This window comes from Gadus morhua, chromosome 16 (genome assembly GCF_902167405.1).
Source record: "Gadus morhua chromosome 16, gadMor3.0, whole genome shotgun sequence".
NCBI lineage: Eukaryota > Metazoa > Chordata > Actinopteri > Gadiformes > Gadidae > Gadus > Gadus morhua.
The window spans coordinates 7,742,075-7,762,347 of record NC_044063.1 but is presented as its reverse complement, the minus strand read 5'-3'; the positions used below and the strand labels follow the sequence as shown (position 1 = coordinate 7,762,347).

At 44.1% G+C, this 20,273-nt stretch overlaps 1 protein-coding gene and 1 long non-coding RNA gene across 2 annotated transcripts in view; one reads left to right on the top strand and one right to left on the bottom strand.

Annotated features, from left to right (window-relative positions):
* Positions 1 to 2,079: 2,079 nt before the first annotated feature.
* Positions 2,080 to 3,841, bottom strand: LOC115560972 (uncharacterized). Its single transcript, XR_003979867.1, has 3 exons — positions 3,627 to 3,841; positions 2,691 to 2,786; positions 2,080 to 2,123 (listed from the first exon to the last, which is right to left on the bottom strand). It is a non-coding gene; the product is annotated as an uncharacterized LOC115560972 (long non-coding RNA).
* A 529-nt stretch (positions 3,842 to 4,370) lies between these two features.
* Positions 4,371 to 20,273, top strand: part of col4a3 (collagen, type IV, alpha 3) — a 31,490-nt gene continuing 15,587 nt past the window's right edge. Inside the window, exons 1-25 of the mRNA XM_030380870.1 lie at positions 4,371 to 4,658; positions 5,924 to 5,959; positions 6,819 to 6,908; positions 7,013 to 7,057; positions 7,242 to 7,286; positions 7,570 to 7,632; positions 8,822 to 8,884; positions 9,116 to 9,151; positions 9,468 to 9,515; positions 10,170 to 10,244; positions 10,330 to 10,374; positions 11,041 to 11,103; positions 11,247 to 11,291; positions 11,565 to 11,618; positions 12,116 to 12,157; positions 12,240 to 12,321; positions 12,848 to 12,883; positions 13,125 to 13,289; positions 14,651 to 14,721; positions 14,893 to 15,081; positions 16,668 to 16,850; positions 17,368 to 17,374; positions 17,705 to 17,809; positions 17,973 to 18,067; positions 19,701 to 19,851. Of these exons, the coding sequence (XP_030236730.1) occupies positions 4,605 to 4,658; positions 5,924 to 5,959; positions 6,819 to 6,908; positions 7,013 to 7,057; positions 7,242 to 7,286; positions 7,570 to 7,632; positions 8,822 to 8,884; positions 9,116 to 9,151; positions 9,468 to 9,515; positions 10,170 to 10,244; positions 10,330 to 10,374; positions 11,041 to 11,103; positions 11,247 to 11,291; positions 11,565 to 11,618; positions 12,116 to 12,157; positions 12,240 to 12,321; positions 12,848 to 12,883; positions 13,125 to 13,289; positions 14,651 to 14,721; positions 14,893 to 15,081; positions 16,668 to 16,850; positions 17,368 to 17,374; positions 17,705 to 17,809; positions 17,973 to 18,067; positions 19,701 to 19,851 (1,888 nt within the window). The 5' untranslated portion in view covers positions 4,371 to 4,604. The remainder of the gene's footprint in view (positions 4,659 to 5,923; positions 5,960 to 6,818; positions 6,909 to 7,012; positions 7,058 to 7,241; positions 7,287 to 7,569; positions 7,633 to 8,821; positions 8,885 to 9,115; positions 9,152 to 9,467; positions 9,516 to 10,169; positions 10,245 to 10,329; positions 10,375 to 11,040; positions 11,104 to 11,246; positions 11,292 to 11,564; positions 11,619 to 12,115; positions 12,158 to 12,239; positions 12,322 to 12,847; positions 12,884 to 13,124; positions 13,290 to 14,650; positions 14,722 to 14,892; positions 15,082 to 16,667; positions 16,851 to 17,367; positions 17,375 to 17,704; positions 17,810 to 17,972; positions 18,068 to 19,700; positions 19,852 to 20,273) is intronic.

Genomic DNA, 20,273 nt, shown 5'->3' with positions numbered 1-20,273 from the left:
ACACAATTAGCCTGCTCATTTAAATATGCAGATCTGAATGCTTTCTTTGTTAGGAACCACTGAGACCAATCATAGGAGACTAGATCTAATTACAAACAGTCCTAAACAACCTCATCTAGACTACCTTATAAAACCCTAATCGCCATAAATACACCTTCAATACACAAACCCATCCCGGTTCTTATTGGTCTTGTTCTAATCCTATTGTTGGCCATGTTTTGTACCTCTTTATCTGTCTATAATTATAGGGTCAGGGTTATTATATAATGATTATTATAACATTATTGTTATATAATGAATAACATAGCCCTTAATACCGTTAGATTAACCCTTATTCGTATAACCCCACCCTCATTCCCATTGCCCCACCCTAATTACTCCAGCCCTGCCCTAATTATCGTGGCTCCAATCACCATAGCATAGCCAATATTAACATAACCCTACCATAACCCGAATTACCATAATCTTAACCCTAGTCGCCGTAGCAAGTGAAATGTGTGTGTGATTCTTCTTCACATTGTGCATCAGGGTTAGTGTTAACCCCCATGGCATCCCAACGCGGGAGAGCCTCTGGGTCGAGGTCCGCATTCCTCTGGCGCTGTGTAAACCAGGTTAGCAGCCAGGCGTGCCAACACACTAAGAATGTTCCCGTCTGGCATCGAATGCAATTGGACCTCCAATCGTCCCTCTTCGCATTAAAACGGGAGCGCAAGTCATGTGATGGCTGGACGTCACTGTGTTTTCCAGCATCGTTTTATTTTATTTTTTTATTTTTTTATTGACTTAACTATATTTGTTTCTTCTCATTAACTGTCCTAACACTGTGACGACAGTAGTAAATAGGGTAACAGAGTGTTGTATAGATTGACAGAGTAGTGCATATAGTAACTCAATAGCGAATAGAGCAACAGAGAGAATGAATAGGTGAATAGAGAATGGAGAATTGAGTCACAGTAGTGAATAGAGTGACCGTGAATCAACTTACAGTAGCGAATAGAGCAACAGTAGTGTATAGAGCCACATGTTAGTGAAAAGAGTAACAGAGATTCAACATACAGTAGAGAAAATATAGCAACAATAGAGTGGCAGTGAATTAAGTAGCATTCGGGAATATAGTAACAAAAGTGCATAGAGCAACAGTGAAGTAACAGATTAACAGTAGTGAATAGAGAAACACAGTTGTGAATTGAGTCACAGTAGGGAAGACAGTAACAGTGAATAGACTAGCACCATACTGAATCGAGTAACAGCACTGAATGGTGTTACAGCAGTGAATATAGTAACAATAGTGATAGAGAGTAATCCAGGAGGTAAACTTGTTAAACAATGTCTGGGGTGGTAATTGATTGCCATATAAAACCTATTTACGCGTCAAGGTGCCTGAAAATATACTTTATTTTGCACAGCCTTTTGCTGTGCATCTGCTGCAATTTGGAAGGGCTCAGTGTAGCGAGGGCGAGCCTCGTTGTTTAGAGTGGGAGTGCTTCATTTCGATGCAAGGCTCAGCTCGATGCAAGGCTCAGCTCGATGCAAGGCTCAGCTCGATGCAAGGCTCGATGCGAGGCTCGATGCAAGGCCCGATGGAAGGCACGATGCAAGGCTCGATGCAAGGCTCGATGCAAGGCTCAGCTCAATGCAAGGCTCGATGCAAGGCTCGATGCAAGGCTCAATGCAAGGCTCTATGCAAGGCTCAGCTCGATGCAAGGCTCGATGCAAGGCCCGATGGAAGGCTCGATGCAAGGCTCGATGCAAGGCTCTATGCAAGGCTCAGCTCGATGCAAGGCTCGATGCAAGGCCCGATGGAAGGCTCGATGCAAGGCTCGATGCAAGGCTCGATGCAAGGCTCAGCTCGATGCAAGGCTCCATTAGAGGCTTGATTCAAGGTGCGTTTGTGTGCCCTGTCTAGAAGGGGGATAGCAGAGTTGTGTATAGAGCAACACAGTTGTAAATGGAGGAACAGCCTCTACATTGTTGACCAAGTTTTAAATGCCATATAACATATCCGTCATCACCATATCAGGTACCACAGAACAGGAAAACAATATTTTTTAAAGGTGGTTAACCATTAAATCCAACTTACCCCTATAACTGATTGTGTGGGTATTAGGGCCATAATCAGCAACCTGGAATAGAACAGGAGGATGTTAACAGGGCTGCACTGCTTGGTCCTGCAACGGCCAATGCTACATTTTGGCTTTTGTTTGCTAAGGCTAGTACTAACCATAAGAGGCTTTTGCTAGTACTTATCAAGGATAATGATAGGCTAATGCTAATAATAAGAGGTTGTTGTAAGTACTCGCCAAGGCAAATGGCAACTAATGCTAAAGCTAAGAAGAGGTGGTTCATAGTACTTGCAAATGCTGATGGGACCAAAGCTAATGCTAACAAGGAGGGGTTGTTGCTCGTTCTTTCTCATAATCATGCTAACAGGGATAGGTTGTGGTCATTACTTTCTATGGCTAATGCCAACATAAGATAATGGTCACAAATTTAGATTGTGGCTAGTATTTGATTTGGTTTATGCTACTCTGAAACTCTGGTCTTACCTGGTCTAAGTGGACTAACTCTTGTTTTACCAGACTATCTATGGATTAAATAAACTAGGTTATGAATTTTATTGTTTTATTGGACTAGTAGTTGCACAATACGGAATAACGTTTAATCTGGAATCCAAAAGAACATTCCCTCACCACAAGTGGGCGGAGCTACTGGAGGTAGGAAACTGAGACAGCTGCATCTTAGCCAATCAGGACCAGCTTCTCTCTGCGACGTCACTCCACCACAGCCTTAGAGAGATAGTGTCATTTTATTTTTTGGATAATCTATATATAAATTATATAGAATAATATATGGCTATATACAGGTATATCTATAGAAATTTACATTTATAGACAGACTCATCTCCTCTATGAGAAGCTAGTGAAGATGAGGAGCTAGTGAGGATGAGGAGCTAGTGAGGATGAGGAGCTAGTGAAGATGAGGAGCTAGTGAGGATGAGGAGCTAGTGAGGATGAGGAGCTAGTGAGGATGAGGAGCTAGTGAGGATGAGGAGCTAGTGAGGATGAGGAGCTAGTGAGGATGAGGAGCTAGTGAGGATGAGGAGCTAGTGAGGATGAGGAGCTAGTGAGGATGAGGAGCTAGTGAGGATGAGGAGCTAGTGAGGATGAGGAGCTAGTGAGGATGAGGAGCTAGTGAGGATGAGGAGCTAGTGAGGATGAGGAGCTAGTGAGGATGAGGAGCAGGTTCAGCCACAGACTGGTCCCTCCTTAAAGGGTCTTACCCAAGGCTCAGCCCCACATGAGAACTTTAAGACCTGCACCGTTTGGTGCGTTGACCAGAGTACTAGTATGTTCAACTGGCTCCAAGGGGCCCTCAGGACCAGAGTACTAGTATGTTCTACTGCCTCTTAGGGGCCCTCATCACCAGAGTACTAGTTGATCTAATGGCTCTCAGGGGCCCTCAAGAGTTGTAGCTTTTGTACCACTAGTTAGTTCACATATCTAGTAGATACGGATCTAGAACTGTTTCAAATACAATACACCATACAATGAGTTGGCTCATTAACAACACGCACAAACTACCAACTTGAATGTTATTATTAAAAAGGATTTTAATAATGATCTTACCTTAAAGGTTATCTACACTCCCCTCATGTATCACTGCTGAGCCGACCCCTGTGATTCCGAAAAGAAAAATCCTTAAACAGACTTGTCTAAGGTGTTGGTAAACCTAAAACTGTTTATATACTGTAATCATATAATAGTATAATAATCATATAATGCTGCAAAAGTTTAAAGACGAGAGAAAGGGTGCGCGCGATGGACACAAACAGCAGTAGTGAAGGAGTGCGCCTGCCGCCTGGAACCGACTGAAGTGGGAGCCAATGAGCACGAGCTCAACTTCCCCTGGACCACAGCCTTCAAAATAAGAGCTCAACACCTTCAATTTAGAAACATATGCATGGAAAGTACCCTAATGGTTACCACTGGCAAAGAGCAGCAGTTCACTTCATAATGTCATCTAGCAAGTAACGTAATTCCAAGTGTTTCTGGATGCAAGATCAGAAAGATCACAACGTTTAAAATTAAGAAGCAGTACAACGAACGGTTTCTATTAAGAAACATTCCTACCCGTTATAGAATCACATACAAAAACATGTTTGAAAAGCACTGCAGTGTTATGTTCCTCAGAGGGTATTGACATGGAAGTGCATTTAAACCGTTACAAATAAACAATTGAACGCTCGATGCTTTTTGTTTTATTGAAGAACAACCCATATAAACCGGAAACGAACGAGCTTTCCTTCGCACACTTGACTTGGTGCGTAACGTTCATCCAAGAGCGCGCTGTTTTTCCCAGAACATGACTGGACCCTTGCGCTTAGTCCTCCTCGAGCTCTAGATGGACCAGGCTAGACCAGTTTAGACAGAATTAGACCGGGCTAGACCAAGTTAGACAAGGTTGGATCATAATCCACGCTAAACGAAGGGATAAATTAAATGACCTTAACAGGACGGCTCATCTAATTGGGCAGTCGTCCATATTTACATATTTGATTGACTTGCTTATTAGAAGTTGTTCAAAAGCGCCAGACGGGCGGATACATGGGGATTTTACTGCTCCTGCTGAGCCTCATCCTACCGGGACACACCCAGAGGGTTAGTAAACCCTCACACACACACACACACACACACACACACACACACACACACACACACACACACACACACACACACACACACACACACACACACACACACACACACACACACACACACACACACACACACACACACACACACACACACACACACACACACACACACACACACACACACACACAATGTAATAGACTGGGGATGGATCAGTCGGGGTGTAGGGTAAATAGGATGATATAGTATGGTGTAATAGTGTCAGAAGGCTGGTTTAGAGTCAGTGTGGTTTAGTAGAGTGCCCTCGGAGAGTGGAGTAGTAGGGTGGTGTGTTGGGTCAGTAGGGTGGTGTAGGATCAGTAAAGGATGCCGTAGGTGTCTGTTTGATCAGTATGGTGGTGTAGTAGGGTGGTGTAAAGTAGGTGGGCTGGTGTAGGCTCAGTATAGGATGGTGTAGGGTCAGTATGGGGACGTGGGTTCGGTATGATGGTGTTGGGTCCGTAGGGTGGTTTAGGATCAGTATGGGGGTGAAGGATAAGTATGGTGGTGTAGGGTCAGTGTAGGATGGTGCATCTTTCTAGGGAGAAGGAGAGATACTCATCTGTTTCAGTTTATTTCCATGCTGCGGTGCCGCGTCTCCTCATTTAAATGTCACGCCAATAAAGCTTTTCTGAAGTGGAAGTTGAGTGTGAGAGAGAGATGGAGAAAAAAGAGAGAGAAATCCAAAAGGGTCAAACTGCAGAACTGCTGTCTCTCTCTCTCTCTCTCTCTCTCTCTCTCTCTCTCTCTCTCTCTCTCTCTCTCTGTCTCTCTCTCTCTCTCTCTCTCTCTCTCTCTCTCTCTCTCTCTCTCTCTCTCTCTCTCTCTCTCTCTCTCTCTCTCTCTCTCTCTCTCAGACTAGTCTCATTCAGGTTTTATCAGCCTTAGGCTGGTCTCTTCGGTTCAGCCTGGTCTCTGGAGTCAGGCTGGTCTCTCTAGAGGTCAGGCTGGTCTCTGGAGTCAGGCTGGTCTCTCTAGAGGTCAGGCTGGTCTCTGGAGTCAGGCTGGTCTCTCTAGAGGTCAGGCTGGTCTCTGGGGTCAGGCTGGTCTCTCTAGAAGTCAGGCTGGTCTCTAGAAGTCAGGCTGGTCTCTAGAAGTCAGGCTGGTCTCTAGAAGTCAGGCTGGTCTCTGGGGGTAGAAGATGGGAGTAGAGTTTTTCTATTCTGTCACCCTGTAACTGTGATGTAATCCCAACTCAGTCGGCCTGTAACTGTGATGTCCTCTCTCCGCAGTCACCCTGTAACTGTGATGGGCTGAGAGGGGAGAAGGTGAGCCTATAACAGTAAATACTTTTCACTATAGGGGGCTGCTACTAATCAACAGATAGGTTACTAGTATACTCATCACCATATAAGTTACAACTTATCACTGAATAACCAGCTTATCGTGAATGCTAACCCTAACATCAGCTAACAAAAACATAACCCCAAACACATTACATCTTAAAGCCACTATATAATTCTAAAGCCAGAATCCAACCCTGAAGCTGCTATTTACCCCTTGAGCCACTATCTAACCATAGAACCATGATCTAACCCTCAAGCCACAATCTAACCCTAGTGCCATTCTCTAACCCGAGAGACAGTATTTTACACAAATCCTACAGCCATTGTTTAACTCTAGAGTAGGGCTGGGCGATTAATTGAATTTTGATCGCGATTTCTATTTTAGCGTCAAACGATCACAAAATTAACATAATCGAGTTTTTCGATGTATTATTTTTTTATATATATTTTTTAATGTTTTATAGAAAGGGTAGAACAGCTGGATACATATCTGTATATCATTTTAGATTTGAACATTTTCTGTTTGTCCGTTTTGTGTATTATTTTAAGGCGAAATGTCAAAGTTCTCAGGTAGTTCTCAGGAGGGACATAGGCCTACTGAATAAATGCAACATGTTTTCAAACTCAACATAATCGTTTGAATAATCCTGATTTCAATATTGACCATAATAATCGCGATTATGATTTTTCCCATAATCGAGCAGCCCTACCCTAGAGCCAACATTGAACCCTAAAGTCAGTATCTTATCCCTAACACTCAACCTCAACCCTAAGGCCCCTATCTAACCCCAACCCTAGAGCCACTATGTAGGGCAGGTGGTTGACCAGTTATATTGTGCAGGGGGGCGCAGGAGCCCCAGGCTACCATGGACTACCGGGGATGATTGGTTACCCTGGCAACGAAGGCCCCCCAGGGCCCTCTGGAGCCAAGGTGAGGGGTTTTATTATATATTATAATATTATATTTTGATTAGAATATCGATGTTCTTTTTTTTTTTTAAATAGTCACACAGTGTAACTTTAAAATGCTTTCAGGGTCACCAAGGTCTTGTTGGAAGCTCAGGACCAAAAGGCTCCAGGGTAAGATGTCTCTCTTTATCTCTTTATATATTAATATATAGAGATATATAGAGAGATAAAGATGTATATCTTTCTATGCATCCTTATTAACACTTTAATTCATTGGACTTGGAGTATGTTTGCAGGGGCTCCAACCTATGATTAACCATAAGAACCAAGCATGTTTTCCTCCCATGTCCTGCAGGGTCTTCCTGGAAAACCAGGATTCCCTGGTACTCCAGCTCAGCCAGTGAGAAGCACACAAACACACATGCACAACACACACACAATCATTTTCAAAATTATATATTTTTAAAATAATTTAAAAAATCTATCTATATTAATCACATCAGTTTGGTGGTGTAGAAGGACACTAACAGCTAAACTGGGTGGTTTAGAAGGACACTATCCCTGCAGCTGGTTTGTGTAGAAGTACACCACCTCAACCTGATGTTGAAAGTATTGTATGGATACAGTGAATACCTGAGTTAAAATACAGCAGATATAGTAAACATATTTGTATCATTCCCTAGGGAATACCTGGCAGTGAAGGACCTATCGGCCAGCCAGGACTCCCAGGATGCAATGGGACAAAGGTGAACCTGGTCTAAATATAATCTAAATGTAATGAATGGTCAATCAGGTAATGAATGCATATTGAGAAGTTTCTTTGTCTTTTTAGGGAGGAGAGGGGTATCTGGGGCTGCCTGGTGTTCCAGGTCCGGTTGGGTTACCAGTAAGTTATCACATTTAGTAACAACACCTACAAACCTAAATTTATTATGATCACATTTAGTAGCGACATCTACAAACCTTAATATGTTATGATCACATTTAGTAGCAACATCTACAAACCTAAATATATTATGATCTCATTAAGTAGCAACATCTACAAACATAAATATGTTTATTACATTTAGTAGAAACTACAGTAGTATATACAGACACAATATGTGCTTAAGTGTTTGTAAGCCGTTCCCTGAAGTTTATGTTATTTCTGCAGGGTATCCCTGGTCAACATGGACCCAAGGTAATTTTTTTTGCATGATGCCTCTTTCAAAATCACTAAAACATAGTTTTATTCCCAAATGGAACGGTTCCTTACTGTTTTTAATGCAATTCTGTCTATACTGCTTCCTGCAGGGAGAGTCATTATTCTTTGCATTGGGAGAGGAAATTGAAGGCATCCGAGGGCCCCCTGGACAAGACGGATACGCAGTGAGTCTGTCTAAGAATAAGTTTGATATTCAATAAAATTAAAGGTCAAGCTGGAAACATAGGTAGGTCCTACTGTAACCACAGTTCTGTCAAGTCCTACTGTAAACACAGAGGTACGTTATACTGTAAATAGTTATGTCCTATTGTTAACAGAGCTGGGTCCTAGTGTAAAAACAGTTTTTTTCCGAGTGTAAACAGTTAGGTCCCGGTGTAACACAGCTCGGTCCTACTGTGTTAGGTCCTACTGTAAACACGGAGAAAGGTTATAATGTAATCACATTGTGTCCTACTGCAAACACAGTTAGGTCCTAGTGTAAACAGTGCTGGTGTCGATACAGTTTGGCCCTACTGTAAACACTTAGGACCTACTTTAAACATAGTCAGGTCCTTCTGTAAAGAGGACTTATACTTATAAGCTTACTTTGAGATGTATGCTCTATTTGGTAAGTGTGTAATGGATACATTCCTCTGTGATATGTTATTGTTATTTCACGTTTTACATCTGGTTTTCCATCACACTCCTAACACCTAACCCTAATTATTGGATGTTGATTTCTTGCCTTCCAGGGGAAGGAAGGACGGCAGGGCTATCCTGGGCCATCGGGGGTCGCGGGAGCAGAAGGCCAGCCTGTGAGATTACCTACCATTAGTAATCCATCATCAAAACTTTCCTTTAATCATTTATTTATCATTTAACCACTGTCATTCTCCAGTACTTTGTTCCATACCCATGTCATGGAATACACTCCTTACTTAAATGTCCTTCCTTACCGAGTTCAATGATATTAACAATTATATTAAGTTGAATTAATATTAATATATATTATTAATATTCATAATTATATAATTTGATTAATGTAGGGCAGGCCAGGGACACCGGGAACACCAGGAGAGAAGGTGAGTTTCCTTTGGTTGTAGGCCTGTGTGTTTTCATCTTGCCAGAGAAATATTGTATTCTGTTTAACTACATGTCTAGTGCTCTATGATAATAATAATAATGTTTAGCTACATGCTAGTGGACTAGAATGTAGTTTGAGTAATGTAAGGCTAAAGGTTTAGCAGTCTATAATGTAGTTAGACTAATGTTTAGCTAAATGTTTAGCAGTCTATAACGTAGTTTGAGTAATGTTAAGCTACCGTAAATATTTTTCTGGTCTATAATAAAGTTTGAGTAAGGTTAAGCTGAAAGTCTATAATCCAGTTTGTCCATTAGGGCCAAGAGGGCATCAGTCCAGTGATACCTGGACCTAGAGGACAGAAGGTAACATATCCATCACATTTGACTGTACTATTGCGGTATTACTGTACTATATCACTGTATTATATTATATATTGTATATATATACTATATTACTGTAGCACTCTTTCTTGGCATAGCTATGCCCAAGAGCTCGTCTATGGATGGGTAAGAATGCAGCTGAAGGAGTGATAACAAAGTCACGACCTAGTTGCCACATCAACCCGATCCTGTACTCCTCGCAGTTGCTGCCGATAACATTGAGAATAGATTTAAAGCTGATTAAAATTACTTTTAAACACTACACAATCAGAGCCACTCGCTCCCACAGATCACCGGATCAAGGGTTGCTAGTGGTCCCGCAAACTATATTTAAAACGAAGGCTGTGTTTCATGAGTGGCTCAACGTGCCCTCTGCCCCGTGCCCTCTCCCTGCCTCCGTCTTAAGTGATGTGTCATTTATCTGAAAAAGTGAAGGGGAACGTAGGTAGGTCGACCCTATGAGGGCTGAGGGAGCGAGTCCACAACGATGGTCACTCCAGACGTGTATACCACCCACAATGCATTGCAGTTTTGAATTTGGTGCAGGAAAATACATTTTATACTTTGATTACTTTTATTCCATGTTTAGGTTTTTCTATTCCTCTTATGTTTTTGCTAAATTAATTCAATTTTCAGGGCGACCAGGGCCCTCCAGGCATCCCCGGACTCAAAGGGGTCAAACTCTATGCTGAGGGGCCAACCGAACTCAAGGTAAGACCTGACCTACAGGAATAACCTACAATAATCAATAACCTCTTAAATGATCAATAACGAGTCAATTATATTGTGGTTGAAGGGGGAGCCAGGAGACACGGGCGAAAAGGGATGTCCTGGAACCCCTGTGAGTACCCTGTTTGTCTGCCCACCTGTCTGTCTGCCAAGCTGACTGTCCACCTGTCTGCCTGCTGACCCGTCTGTCAGCCTTTCCACCTGTCGACCTCTCTCTTCTCACCTGCATGTATGTCAACATGTCTGTCTGTCAACACGTCTGCCAAGCAGTCATTCTGTCAAGCCTGCGTCTGTTGTTCTAAACCCGGTTGCTAGGGGAACCCAGCCCTGTTGCAAGAGGAACTTAATCATGTTACTAGGGGAACCTAACCCTGTTTACTAGGGGAACCTTACCCTAGTAGTAAAGGGAACCTAACCCTGTTACTATCGGAGCCTAACCCGGGTTACTAATGAAACCTTACCCTGTAGCTAGGGGGAACCTAACCCCTTGGCTACAGGAACCTAACCCTGTTGTTAGGGGTCCCTAATGCTGTTATGAGGGGGAATCTAGCCCAGGGTGTTGCTAGGGGAACTGCATCCTGTCGCTATGGGAACCCAACCCTGCTAATATGGGAACCTAACCATGTTACCAAAAGGTACCTGACCCTGTTTACAAGGGGAACCTAACCCTCTTGCTAGGGGAACCTAATCCTGTTGCTATGGGAACCTAACCCTCTTGTTAGGGGAACCTTATCCTGTTGCTATGGGAACCTAACCCTGTTACTATTCCATCCCCCAGGGTATCCCGGGGCGACGGGGCTTTAAAGGAGCTATGGGCTCGAGGGGCGACCCTGGGTCTCTGGTAACAGACTAAACATGATATATACATCAAACATATACAAATATACTGTATATAAAAGATAAAAACATAAAATAGGGTTAGCTTCTTAGCTGCCACTTGAATCACATTTCTGGTGTAAAAGATGTTCTGCTTTTGTCTTTCAGGGAGAACCAGGGAAAGACGGAGCTCTTGGGTCTTATGGAATACCAGTATGGGGAAGCTTATTATATTCTTCTTCTTTGTACATACCTTGTATCGTTGATTGAGTATCGTCACCCATGTTGTATGCTGGTGTTTTATCCAACACTGACGAGATAATGAAATGCTGCTGTTACGCTTGAATTATTTAATTTATTAGGATTGAACCTGTTAGACTATGGCTTTACTGCAAGCAAATCAAACCACCTCCTCCGATAAATGCTGTTTTATCTTAACTTAAAATCATCCCTCAGTATTTGTAACTTCCATGACTTTCATGACAGGGAGAGCCAGGGGACCAAGGAGCCATCGGAGTACCTGGAATAGAAGGTTCAAAGGTAAGCTGAACTCACACACCTGTTCATCTCTTACCTGTTCATCGCTCACCTGTTCATCTCTTACCTGTTCATCTCTAACCTGTTCATCGCTAACCTGTTCATCGCTCACCTGTTCATCTCTAACCTGTTCATCGCTAACCTGTTCATCTCTAACCTGTTCATCTCTAACCTGTTCATCTCTACCCTGTTCATCTCTACCCTGTTCATCTCTTACCTATTAATCTCTAACCTGTTCATCTCTAACCTGATCATCTCTAAACTGTTAATCTCTAACCTGTTCATCTCTAACCTGTTCATCTCTAACCTATTCATCGCTCACCTGTTCATCTCTACCCTGTTCATCTCTTACCTGTTTATCTCTAACCTGTTCATCTCTAACCTGTTCATCTCTAACCTGTTCATCTCTTACCTGTTTATCTCTAACCTGTTCATCTCTAACCTGTTTATCTCTAACCTGTTCATCTCTAACCTGTTCATCTCTAACCTGTTCTCTTTAGGGGGAGAAAGGGGATGTCGGGCCTTCAGGTGCTCCAGGAGAGGTTGGTCTTCTTGCCAAAGCAGCAAATACAAAGATATTATAAGTAAATACAAACATTTAAAATGTATTTTTGGTTTGTTTAGCTCATCCAGGTGAACAACATCCTGAGCGGCGAGCGGGGAACACCTGGTCTCCCTGGACCCCCTGGACCACCTGGAGAGCAAGGTGTTATTACTAGTACTACTTTTGTATTGTGAACTCATTAATACACATAACAATAATGTATTGGTTTGAAAAAATAAGCAGATCCAGAGGAGGGATGAGATGGACACACCAGTGTTGGATGGTCTCAGAAAGGGCTTTTAGAGTGCACATCACTTAATGTTTTCTATTATTCTACTGCCCATTGAAATTAGATGACTGAAGTTATTTGGGGCTAAAATTATTTCAACAAAGATCGGCAGACTTTACCCAAACACCCAACGGAGTGCACCCAATCTACAATCGGATTGCACCCAAACTACAAGCAGAGTGCACCCAAACTACAAGCAGAGTGCACCTAAACAACAATCGGAGTGCACCCAAACAACAATCGGAGTGTTGTTTCAGGGATGTGGAGTACAAGGTCTAGGGGATGAGTGCCCTTCCCTTTGTGATTGTCTGGTTCAGGTCTTTATATTGTGATTGGCTGGTTCGGGTCTTCATATTGTGATTGAACAGCTCACTAAGCTCTAATGTTTTCCTCCTTAAGGCCTGGTTGGTTTCCCTGGACTTCCGGGTCAGCCAGGTATGCAGCATCTCTCTCCATAGCTCTCTGCCCGTCTCTCTTTGTCTCTCTCCCCTTGTCTGTCTCTGTCTATCTATTTTTGTGTCACTCTCTGTTTCTGTCTCTCCATCACACTCATAAAACTAAGCAGATCGGAATTTGCGATTTCTTCATTGGGTTTGGTCCCATGGACACACTGAAATGATCTTTGGGGTCCCGTGACGCAAAGTTGAAGAACCCTTTGTACATTTTTCTGTTTCAGGTGAGGGCCTTCCTGGCCCCGCAGGCTCCCAGGGGTCCCCAGGCTCTCAGGGGACCGGTGGACAGAGAGGAGAACCAGGTCCAATTCTTACCGGACCCAGAGGTCTCCCTGGACTCCCTGGAGACCAAGGGCCGACTGGAGAGGCCGGTATTCCAGGAATACCAGGTAGGCTCTCTTAGTTAACCCATCTGTACTAGTTAACTCATCCTTAATGGTTAGGTCTACCTATATCCTCTAGATTGATGAACCTTTCTAAACTGAAACACAACACAGATCTGGTGTAGACTTCAACACAACACATATCTAGTCTAGACTGAACACAACAAACATCTAGTCTAGATTTAGTCGCAACACACATCTAATGTACATTTGAACTAGCACACATCTTATCTAGACTGATCACAAAACACATCTAGTCTTGACTAAACACAACACACATCTAGTCTAGACACAAAACACATCTTGTCTAGATGCAACACACATCTAGTCTAGACACAACACACATCTGGTCTAGACAGAACACACATCTTGTCTAGACGCAACACACATCTAGTCCAGACACAACACACATCTAGTCTAGACGCAACACACATCTAGTCTAGACGCAACACACATCTAGTCTAGACGCAACACACATCTAGTCCAGACACAACACACATCTAGTCTAGACGCAACACACATCTAGTCTAGACGCAACACACATCTAGTCTAGACGCAACACACATCTAGTCTAGACACAACACACATCTAGTCTAGACACAACACACATCTAGTCTAGACACAACACACATCAAGTCTAGACACAACACACATCTAGTCCAGACACAACACACATCTAGTCCAGACACAACACACATCTAGTCTAGACCGAAGCCAATAGATCTCAAATATGTTTAACTACTTGCTACAGATTTCCTGCCAGGGAATATTGGCCCTGCAGGGACAAAGGGCCACCGGGGACTGGTGGGAGTGCCTGGAAACAGAGGAAACTATGGAGGAAGAGGTTCAAACCATGTGATATCCACAGTATTATAGGGTATATTATGGGTTTATATTATATCGTTTTATACTCTCCTTTGATTGACATGTGTGTGTGTTTGTGTGTGTGTGTGTGTGTGTGTGTGTTAGGGGAGAAAGGGGATGTGTGTGTGCTCTGCCCACGCTCTGATACACCTGGACCCCCTGGACCCCAGGGTGAGCCTGGTGAATCAGGAGAAACAGGTACGGCTAACCCTCATGAACATCATGACCCATTATAAACCCTGACCCAGTATACTGTAAACCCTGACCCAGTATAAACCCTGACCCAGTATAAACCCTGAACCAGTATAAACCCTGACCCAGTATAAACCCTGACCCAGTATAACCCCTGAACAAGTATACACCCTGACCCATTATAAACCCTGACCCAGTATAAACCCAGACCCAGTATAAACCCTGACCCATTATAAAACCTGACCCAGTATTAACCCTGACCCAGTATAAACCCTGAACCAGTATAAACCCTGACCCCTTCTCTTCACCAGGTCCTGTTGGCGCTCCAGGGTTGAAAGGTCCACAAGGGCTTAAAGGCCTTACAGGACTTCCTGGACCCCAGGTCACACATTTATATCCAGTTGCTGAACTGCCACTAGTTGCTCGTAACTAGATACTGACCTCATAGTCGTTTCTGTAGTAACTAGATACACTGTGACTTGATTTAATCGGTATAACCTTTGTAAATGATGTGAAATTAAGCATTAGGGCATACATTCCAACCTGCGTGCAGGGTCTGTTTGGGATGCCTGGTGCGGCTGGCCCTCCAGGGCCATCAGGTGAGAAGGGGTTCATCGAGGGGACAGGAGAGGATGGATGTGTAGGGGACCCGGGACCCCCTGGGAAGCCTGGTCTCCATGGAGTCAGCGGCGCGCCCGGTCTCTCAGGACCAAAAGGAATTCATGGCCTGAAGGGTCACCCGGTGAGTCAGCTGTGAGCACACTAGGGTCACCTGGTGAGTTAGACACTAGGCTGTGACGGGTCACCTGGTGAGTTAGACACACTAGGCTGTGACGGGTCACCTGGTGAGTTAGACACACTAGGCTGTGAAGGGTCATCTGGTGAGTTAGACACACTAGGCTGTGACGGGTCACCTGGTGAGTTAGACACACTAGGCTGTGACGGGTCACCTGGTGAGTTAGACACACTAGGCTGTGAAGGGTCATCTGGTGAGTTAGACACACTAGGCTGTGACGGGTCACCTGGTGAGTTAGACACTAGGCTGTGACGGGTCACCTGGTGAGTTAGACACACTAGGCTGTGACGGGTCACCTGGTGAGTTAGACACTAGGCTGTGACGGGTCACCTGTTGAGTTAGACACTAGGCTGTGACGGGTCACCTGGTGAGTTAGACACTGGGCCTAAAAAAAAAAAAAGTTTGGTTCCTGTTGGTGGTCAGTTGAGGTCATGGGTAGGTAGGGAATTTATTTTATTTTTTTATTTTATTTTTTCCAGCGGCAGCGAATGATAGGTAGGTTGTTTTCATTTAAAAACGAGAAAATTCGCTCATCCTTGTTCAGAATGAAGAGGTGCTGTACCAGAACGTAATTATAGTTTGCATCAAAAAAAAAAAAAAAAAAAAATTATTATTATTATTTTTTTTTTTTATAAAGCTCATAAAATAATTTGGGTCGCACATAAATTGACAGGGTCGGTCGGAAACCGGAACCAAACAAATTTTTTTTTTAGGCCCTAGGCTGTGACGGGTCACCTGGTGAGTTAGACACTAGGCTGTGACGGGTCACCTGGTGAGTTAGACACACTAGGCTGTGACGGGTCACCTGGTGAGTTAGACACTAGGCTGTGAAGGGTCACCTGGTTACCTTCTAAAAACATGGATAATGCGTATAGCACCATTTACCTCCATGCATTTTGACACTGTCTAGCACCTCTGCCCTGGTGCTCAAGGGTGGTATTGCAGTGATTCTGCAATCTTAATCAAGCGATTTTTGTAATAGGGAATAGTTGAGCAGACGAAAAGCTGGCAGCGTTTTTTGTCCTAAATGCGCCGAGAGCGTTTTTTCTATCGCCAAGCAACGAACCCATTCTAGACCCGACGTTACTCGCCTACTACGTATCCAGGCTAGACCCCATTAGAATTGTCGGAGATCTCGACATTTTCTGTTATTAAAACTATTAACCGCTCCAGCGTTACTTTCCCGAGTGATTTGTCCGCCATTGTTTCTTGTTTTGACAGTTGAGAGTTTCGTTTGTGACAAAGTGGCAATGTTCCGCTTGTGATTGGTCAGTTGCCAAAAAGACGCCTGACGTCGGCCGCTTTCTTCCTGAAAGTTGAACTTTTTTCAACGCTCCGTATGGCAGAAGAAAACGCTTGGAGAGGCGTTTAGAAAAACAGCCGTGAATTTTTCCAGAAACGCTTTGCTCCATAGGAATATAATGTAAAACAAGCGCTGCCAGATTTAAAAAACCGCTAGATGTGAACACGGCCTTAGATCCCATTATATTTGTATTAGGTCATAATATAGGAGTCTACACTTTTGGCTTCAGGGGCCGGCAGGACCTAAAGGAGACCGCGGAACCGTCGGGGAGCCTGGTCCCAGAGGGCTGACCGGACCTCTTGGGATCAAGGGAATGCCTGGGTTTGGACCCCTAGGGGCCCCGGGTCCAAAAGGCAGCCCAGGAGGGATTGGACCAGGAGGGGTGCCTGGATACCGAGGTGAATGTGGTGCAGTACTCCTAGTCTATACAGTACGAGTCTAGGGGTGGGATTTGCTCAGCATCCATAAACAACGCTTAAAGTGTGACTAAGCTTAACCTGAATTTGTTGAGTACAAACCATACTTTACCTCACTAATATACAACCACTATATCCTGATGGGTTTGTTCAGGTGAAGATGGAGCCCCTGGAAGAACCATAAGTTCTCCTGGAGACCCGGGAGAGAAAGGGGGACGAGGCCTTCCTGGTGACCCAGGACCTGAAGGTAGGTCTTATTCAATGATATAATTATACAGTTTTAGGGTAAGTCCTTAGTTCCAGGGTTTGAGCTTAATAACAGGGAAAGTGTTTAGTTACAGGGTTACTAACTAACTATATCAGAGGTAAGTGGTTATTTTTTAGGGTCACTGCTTAGTGACAAGTTAAGTGCTAACAGGGATACCGGTTTAGTTACAGGGTTAGTGGTTAGCTACAGGGTTAGTGGTTGGTTACAGGTAAGTAGTTGGTTAAAGGGTTAGTGGTTACTTACAGGTACGTGGTAAGTTACAGGTAAGTGGTTAGTTACAGGGTTATTGGTTAGTTACAGGGTTAATGGTTTGTGTTAGTTAATGGTTAAGGGGTTAGTTACAGGGATAGTGGTTAGTGGTTTGTTACAGGGTTAGGGGTTAGTTACAGCGTTAGCGCTTATGGTAAGTTACTGGGTTAGTGCTTTTGGTTAGTTTCAGGGTAAGTGTAAGTGGCTAGTTACATTGTTAGCGCTTATGGCTAGTAACAGGGTAAGTGGCTATGGTTGGTTACAGGGTAAGGGTTAGTTACAGGATAAGTGTTCATCATCAGTTGTTGTTACTAACCTAAGTCCCCTCCACAGGTTACACTGGACTACCTGGCTTCCCTGGGTTCCCGGGGCTGTCTGGAGAGAAGGGAGCTAGGGGCCTCTCTGTCCGGGGGCCCCCAGGGAACACAGGGCTGAAGGGTGAGTGACCAGAAAATCACTCACCCCCAAAAAAGTCATTACATATCGTTTTGTATCATTTTACAGACTCTTTGGTTGGTGGGTCGGATATGTGCCAGGGGGCTCTCATAATGGCCCCTAATAACTCTGTAAAGTTATAATATGGTTCCCCCTCTGCTTCCAGGAGAACTTGGGCCCCCGGGTTCCCCTGGTTCTTCAGGGTTTGGCAGCAGAGGACGGCCAGGTCCCTCAGGGGCCCCAGGGATGCCCGGCCCCAAGGTATCGCGACACCTTCCTCTAGATAGACTGACCAACCTCTAGATAGGCTGACCAACACACCTACCTCTAGATAGACTGACCAACACAACTACCTCTAGATAGACTGACCAACACACCTACCTCCAGATAGACTGACCAACAGTCCTACCTCTAGATAGACTGACCAACACACCTACCTCCAGATAGACTGACCAACAGTCCTACCTCTAGATAGACTGACCAACCTCTATATAGACTGACCAACCTCTAGATTGACTGACACAAATACATACCTCTAGATAGACTGAGCAACCTCTAGATAGACTGACCAACCTCTAGATAGACTGACACAAATACATACCTCTAAATAGACTGACCAACACACCTACCTCCAGATAGACTGACCAACAGTCCTACCTCTAGATAGACTGACCAACCTCTAGATAGACTGACCAACCTCTAGATAGACTGACACAAATACATACCTCTAAATAGACTGACCAACACACCTACCTCCAGATAGACTGACCAACAGTCCTACCTCTAGATAGACTGACCAACCTCTAGATAGACTGACCAACCTCTAGATAGACTGACACAAATACATACCTCTAGACAGACTGAGCAACCTCTAGATAGACTGACCAACACACCTACCTCTAGATAGACTGACCAACACACCTACTTCTAGATAGACTGACCAACACACCATCCTCTAGATCAGGGGTTCTCAAAGTTTGGACAGCTGAGGGCCAATTTAGGAACCCAAAATTTGACTGAGGCCAAAGAAAAAAAATTTGGCGAGAAACGCTATCACCATCCCAGTGGTGAAAAAAAACATTGCACCGTGGACCTCTTGGAGTGAGGTCAAGTGAGGTCTAGACCACGAAACTGAGGTTCATCCTTTCAAAGTAATGAACAGTCGGATTAAAACTAACAAATGTAACAGGATTTAATTGAAAGCTAGAGAGAGTCGACTTTTCTCTTTAAGTTAATATTGATATAATAATAATAAAAAATAAAAATCTTTTTTTTTACTTAAATCTGTATGTCATTGCGAGCCGCCAGGAATGTTCCTGCGGGCCGCACTTTGAGAACCAATGCTCTAGATAGACTGACCAACACACCTACCACTAGATAGACTGACCAACCTCTAGATACAATGTGCAACCTCTAGATAGACTGACCAACCTCTAGACAGACTGACCAACCTCTATATAGACTGACCAACGTCTAGATAGACTGACACAAATACATACCTCTAGATAGACTGAGCAACCTCTAGATAGACTGACCAACCTCAGCAAAAATGTGCGTTTGACAACAACGCGCGGGCCGCTCTAACACTAAACTTTGATATAAAGTAGGGGGCCACAAAGTATCGTCCCGCAGGCCTCAATTGGCCCCCAGGCCGTGAGTTTGAGACCCCTGAGATAGACTGACCAACACATCTACCTCCAGATAGATTGACCAACCCCTTGATAGAGGTTGGTCAATCCAACCCTAACCCACAGAAAGAGGGTTAGGGTTATGTTCGGGTGAGCTAATTAGTTAGTTATCCCTGACCCCCCTTAGATAGTAATGAATGTAGTCAGGGAACTGTATCTTGTACTTAATGGGACCCTTTCAATGAATTGTGTTGTTCTGGTTTCAGGGTGAAGGGGCGGTGGGTGTCCCAGGACGGCAGGGGCGCCCCGGTCCCCAAGGAGAGGACGGCTCGGTGGGAGCCAGGGGAGACCCTGGTGTTCGTGGGTTCCCTGGCTCCCCAGGGACTCCTGGGCGGGACGGGCTCCCAGGAGCCAGAGGTAACCTACTCTGAAACATAACAGAATCAGCAGAGTCCCCTGTTGTGGCCGGATCCAGGCATAAATGACTTAACAGGCCAAGTATTTATAAATGTCATAAATATTTAGACTGTTACGCCCTTTGAGACTGTAATGGTGATTAAGGGCTTTACAAATACAATTGAATTAAATAGAATAGAGCAGGTAGCCTCATGATATTCACATTCAAGTCCCTTTGCTTTATAGCCCTTATCACAGCTCCAAAGGGCTTTACAGGAAGCATTATGGGACCCCCCCAAACCCTGTCCCCCGATAATGGGTGATAATGGGTGGGCGTAGTTTTAGCAAAAGAAGAAATTTGGTTGATTAAAGACGGAACTAGTTGCAGTGCAGTCAGCAGGATAATAGGGTTGAAGCATAGTACGATGTAAATACATGCAAAC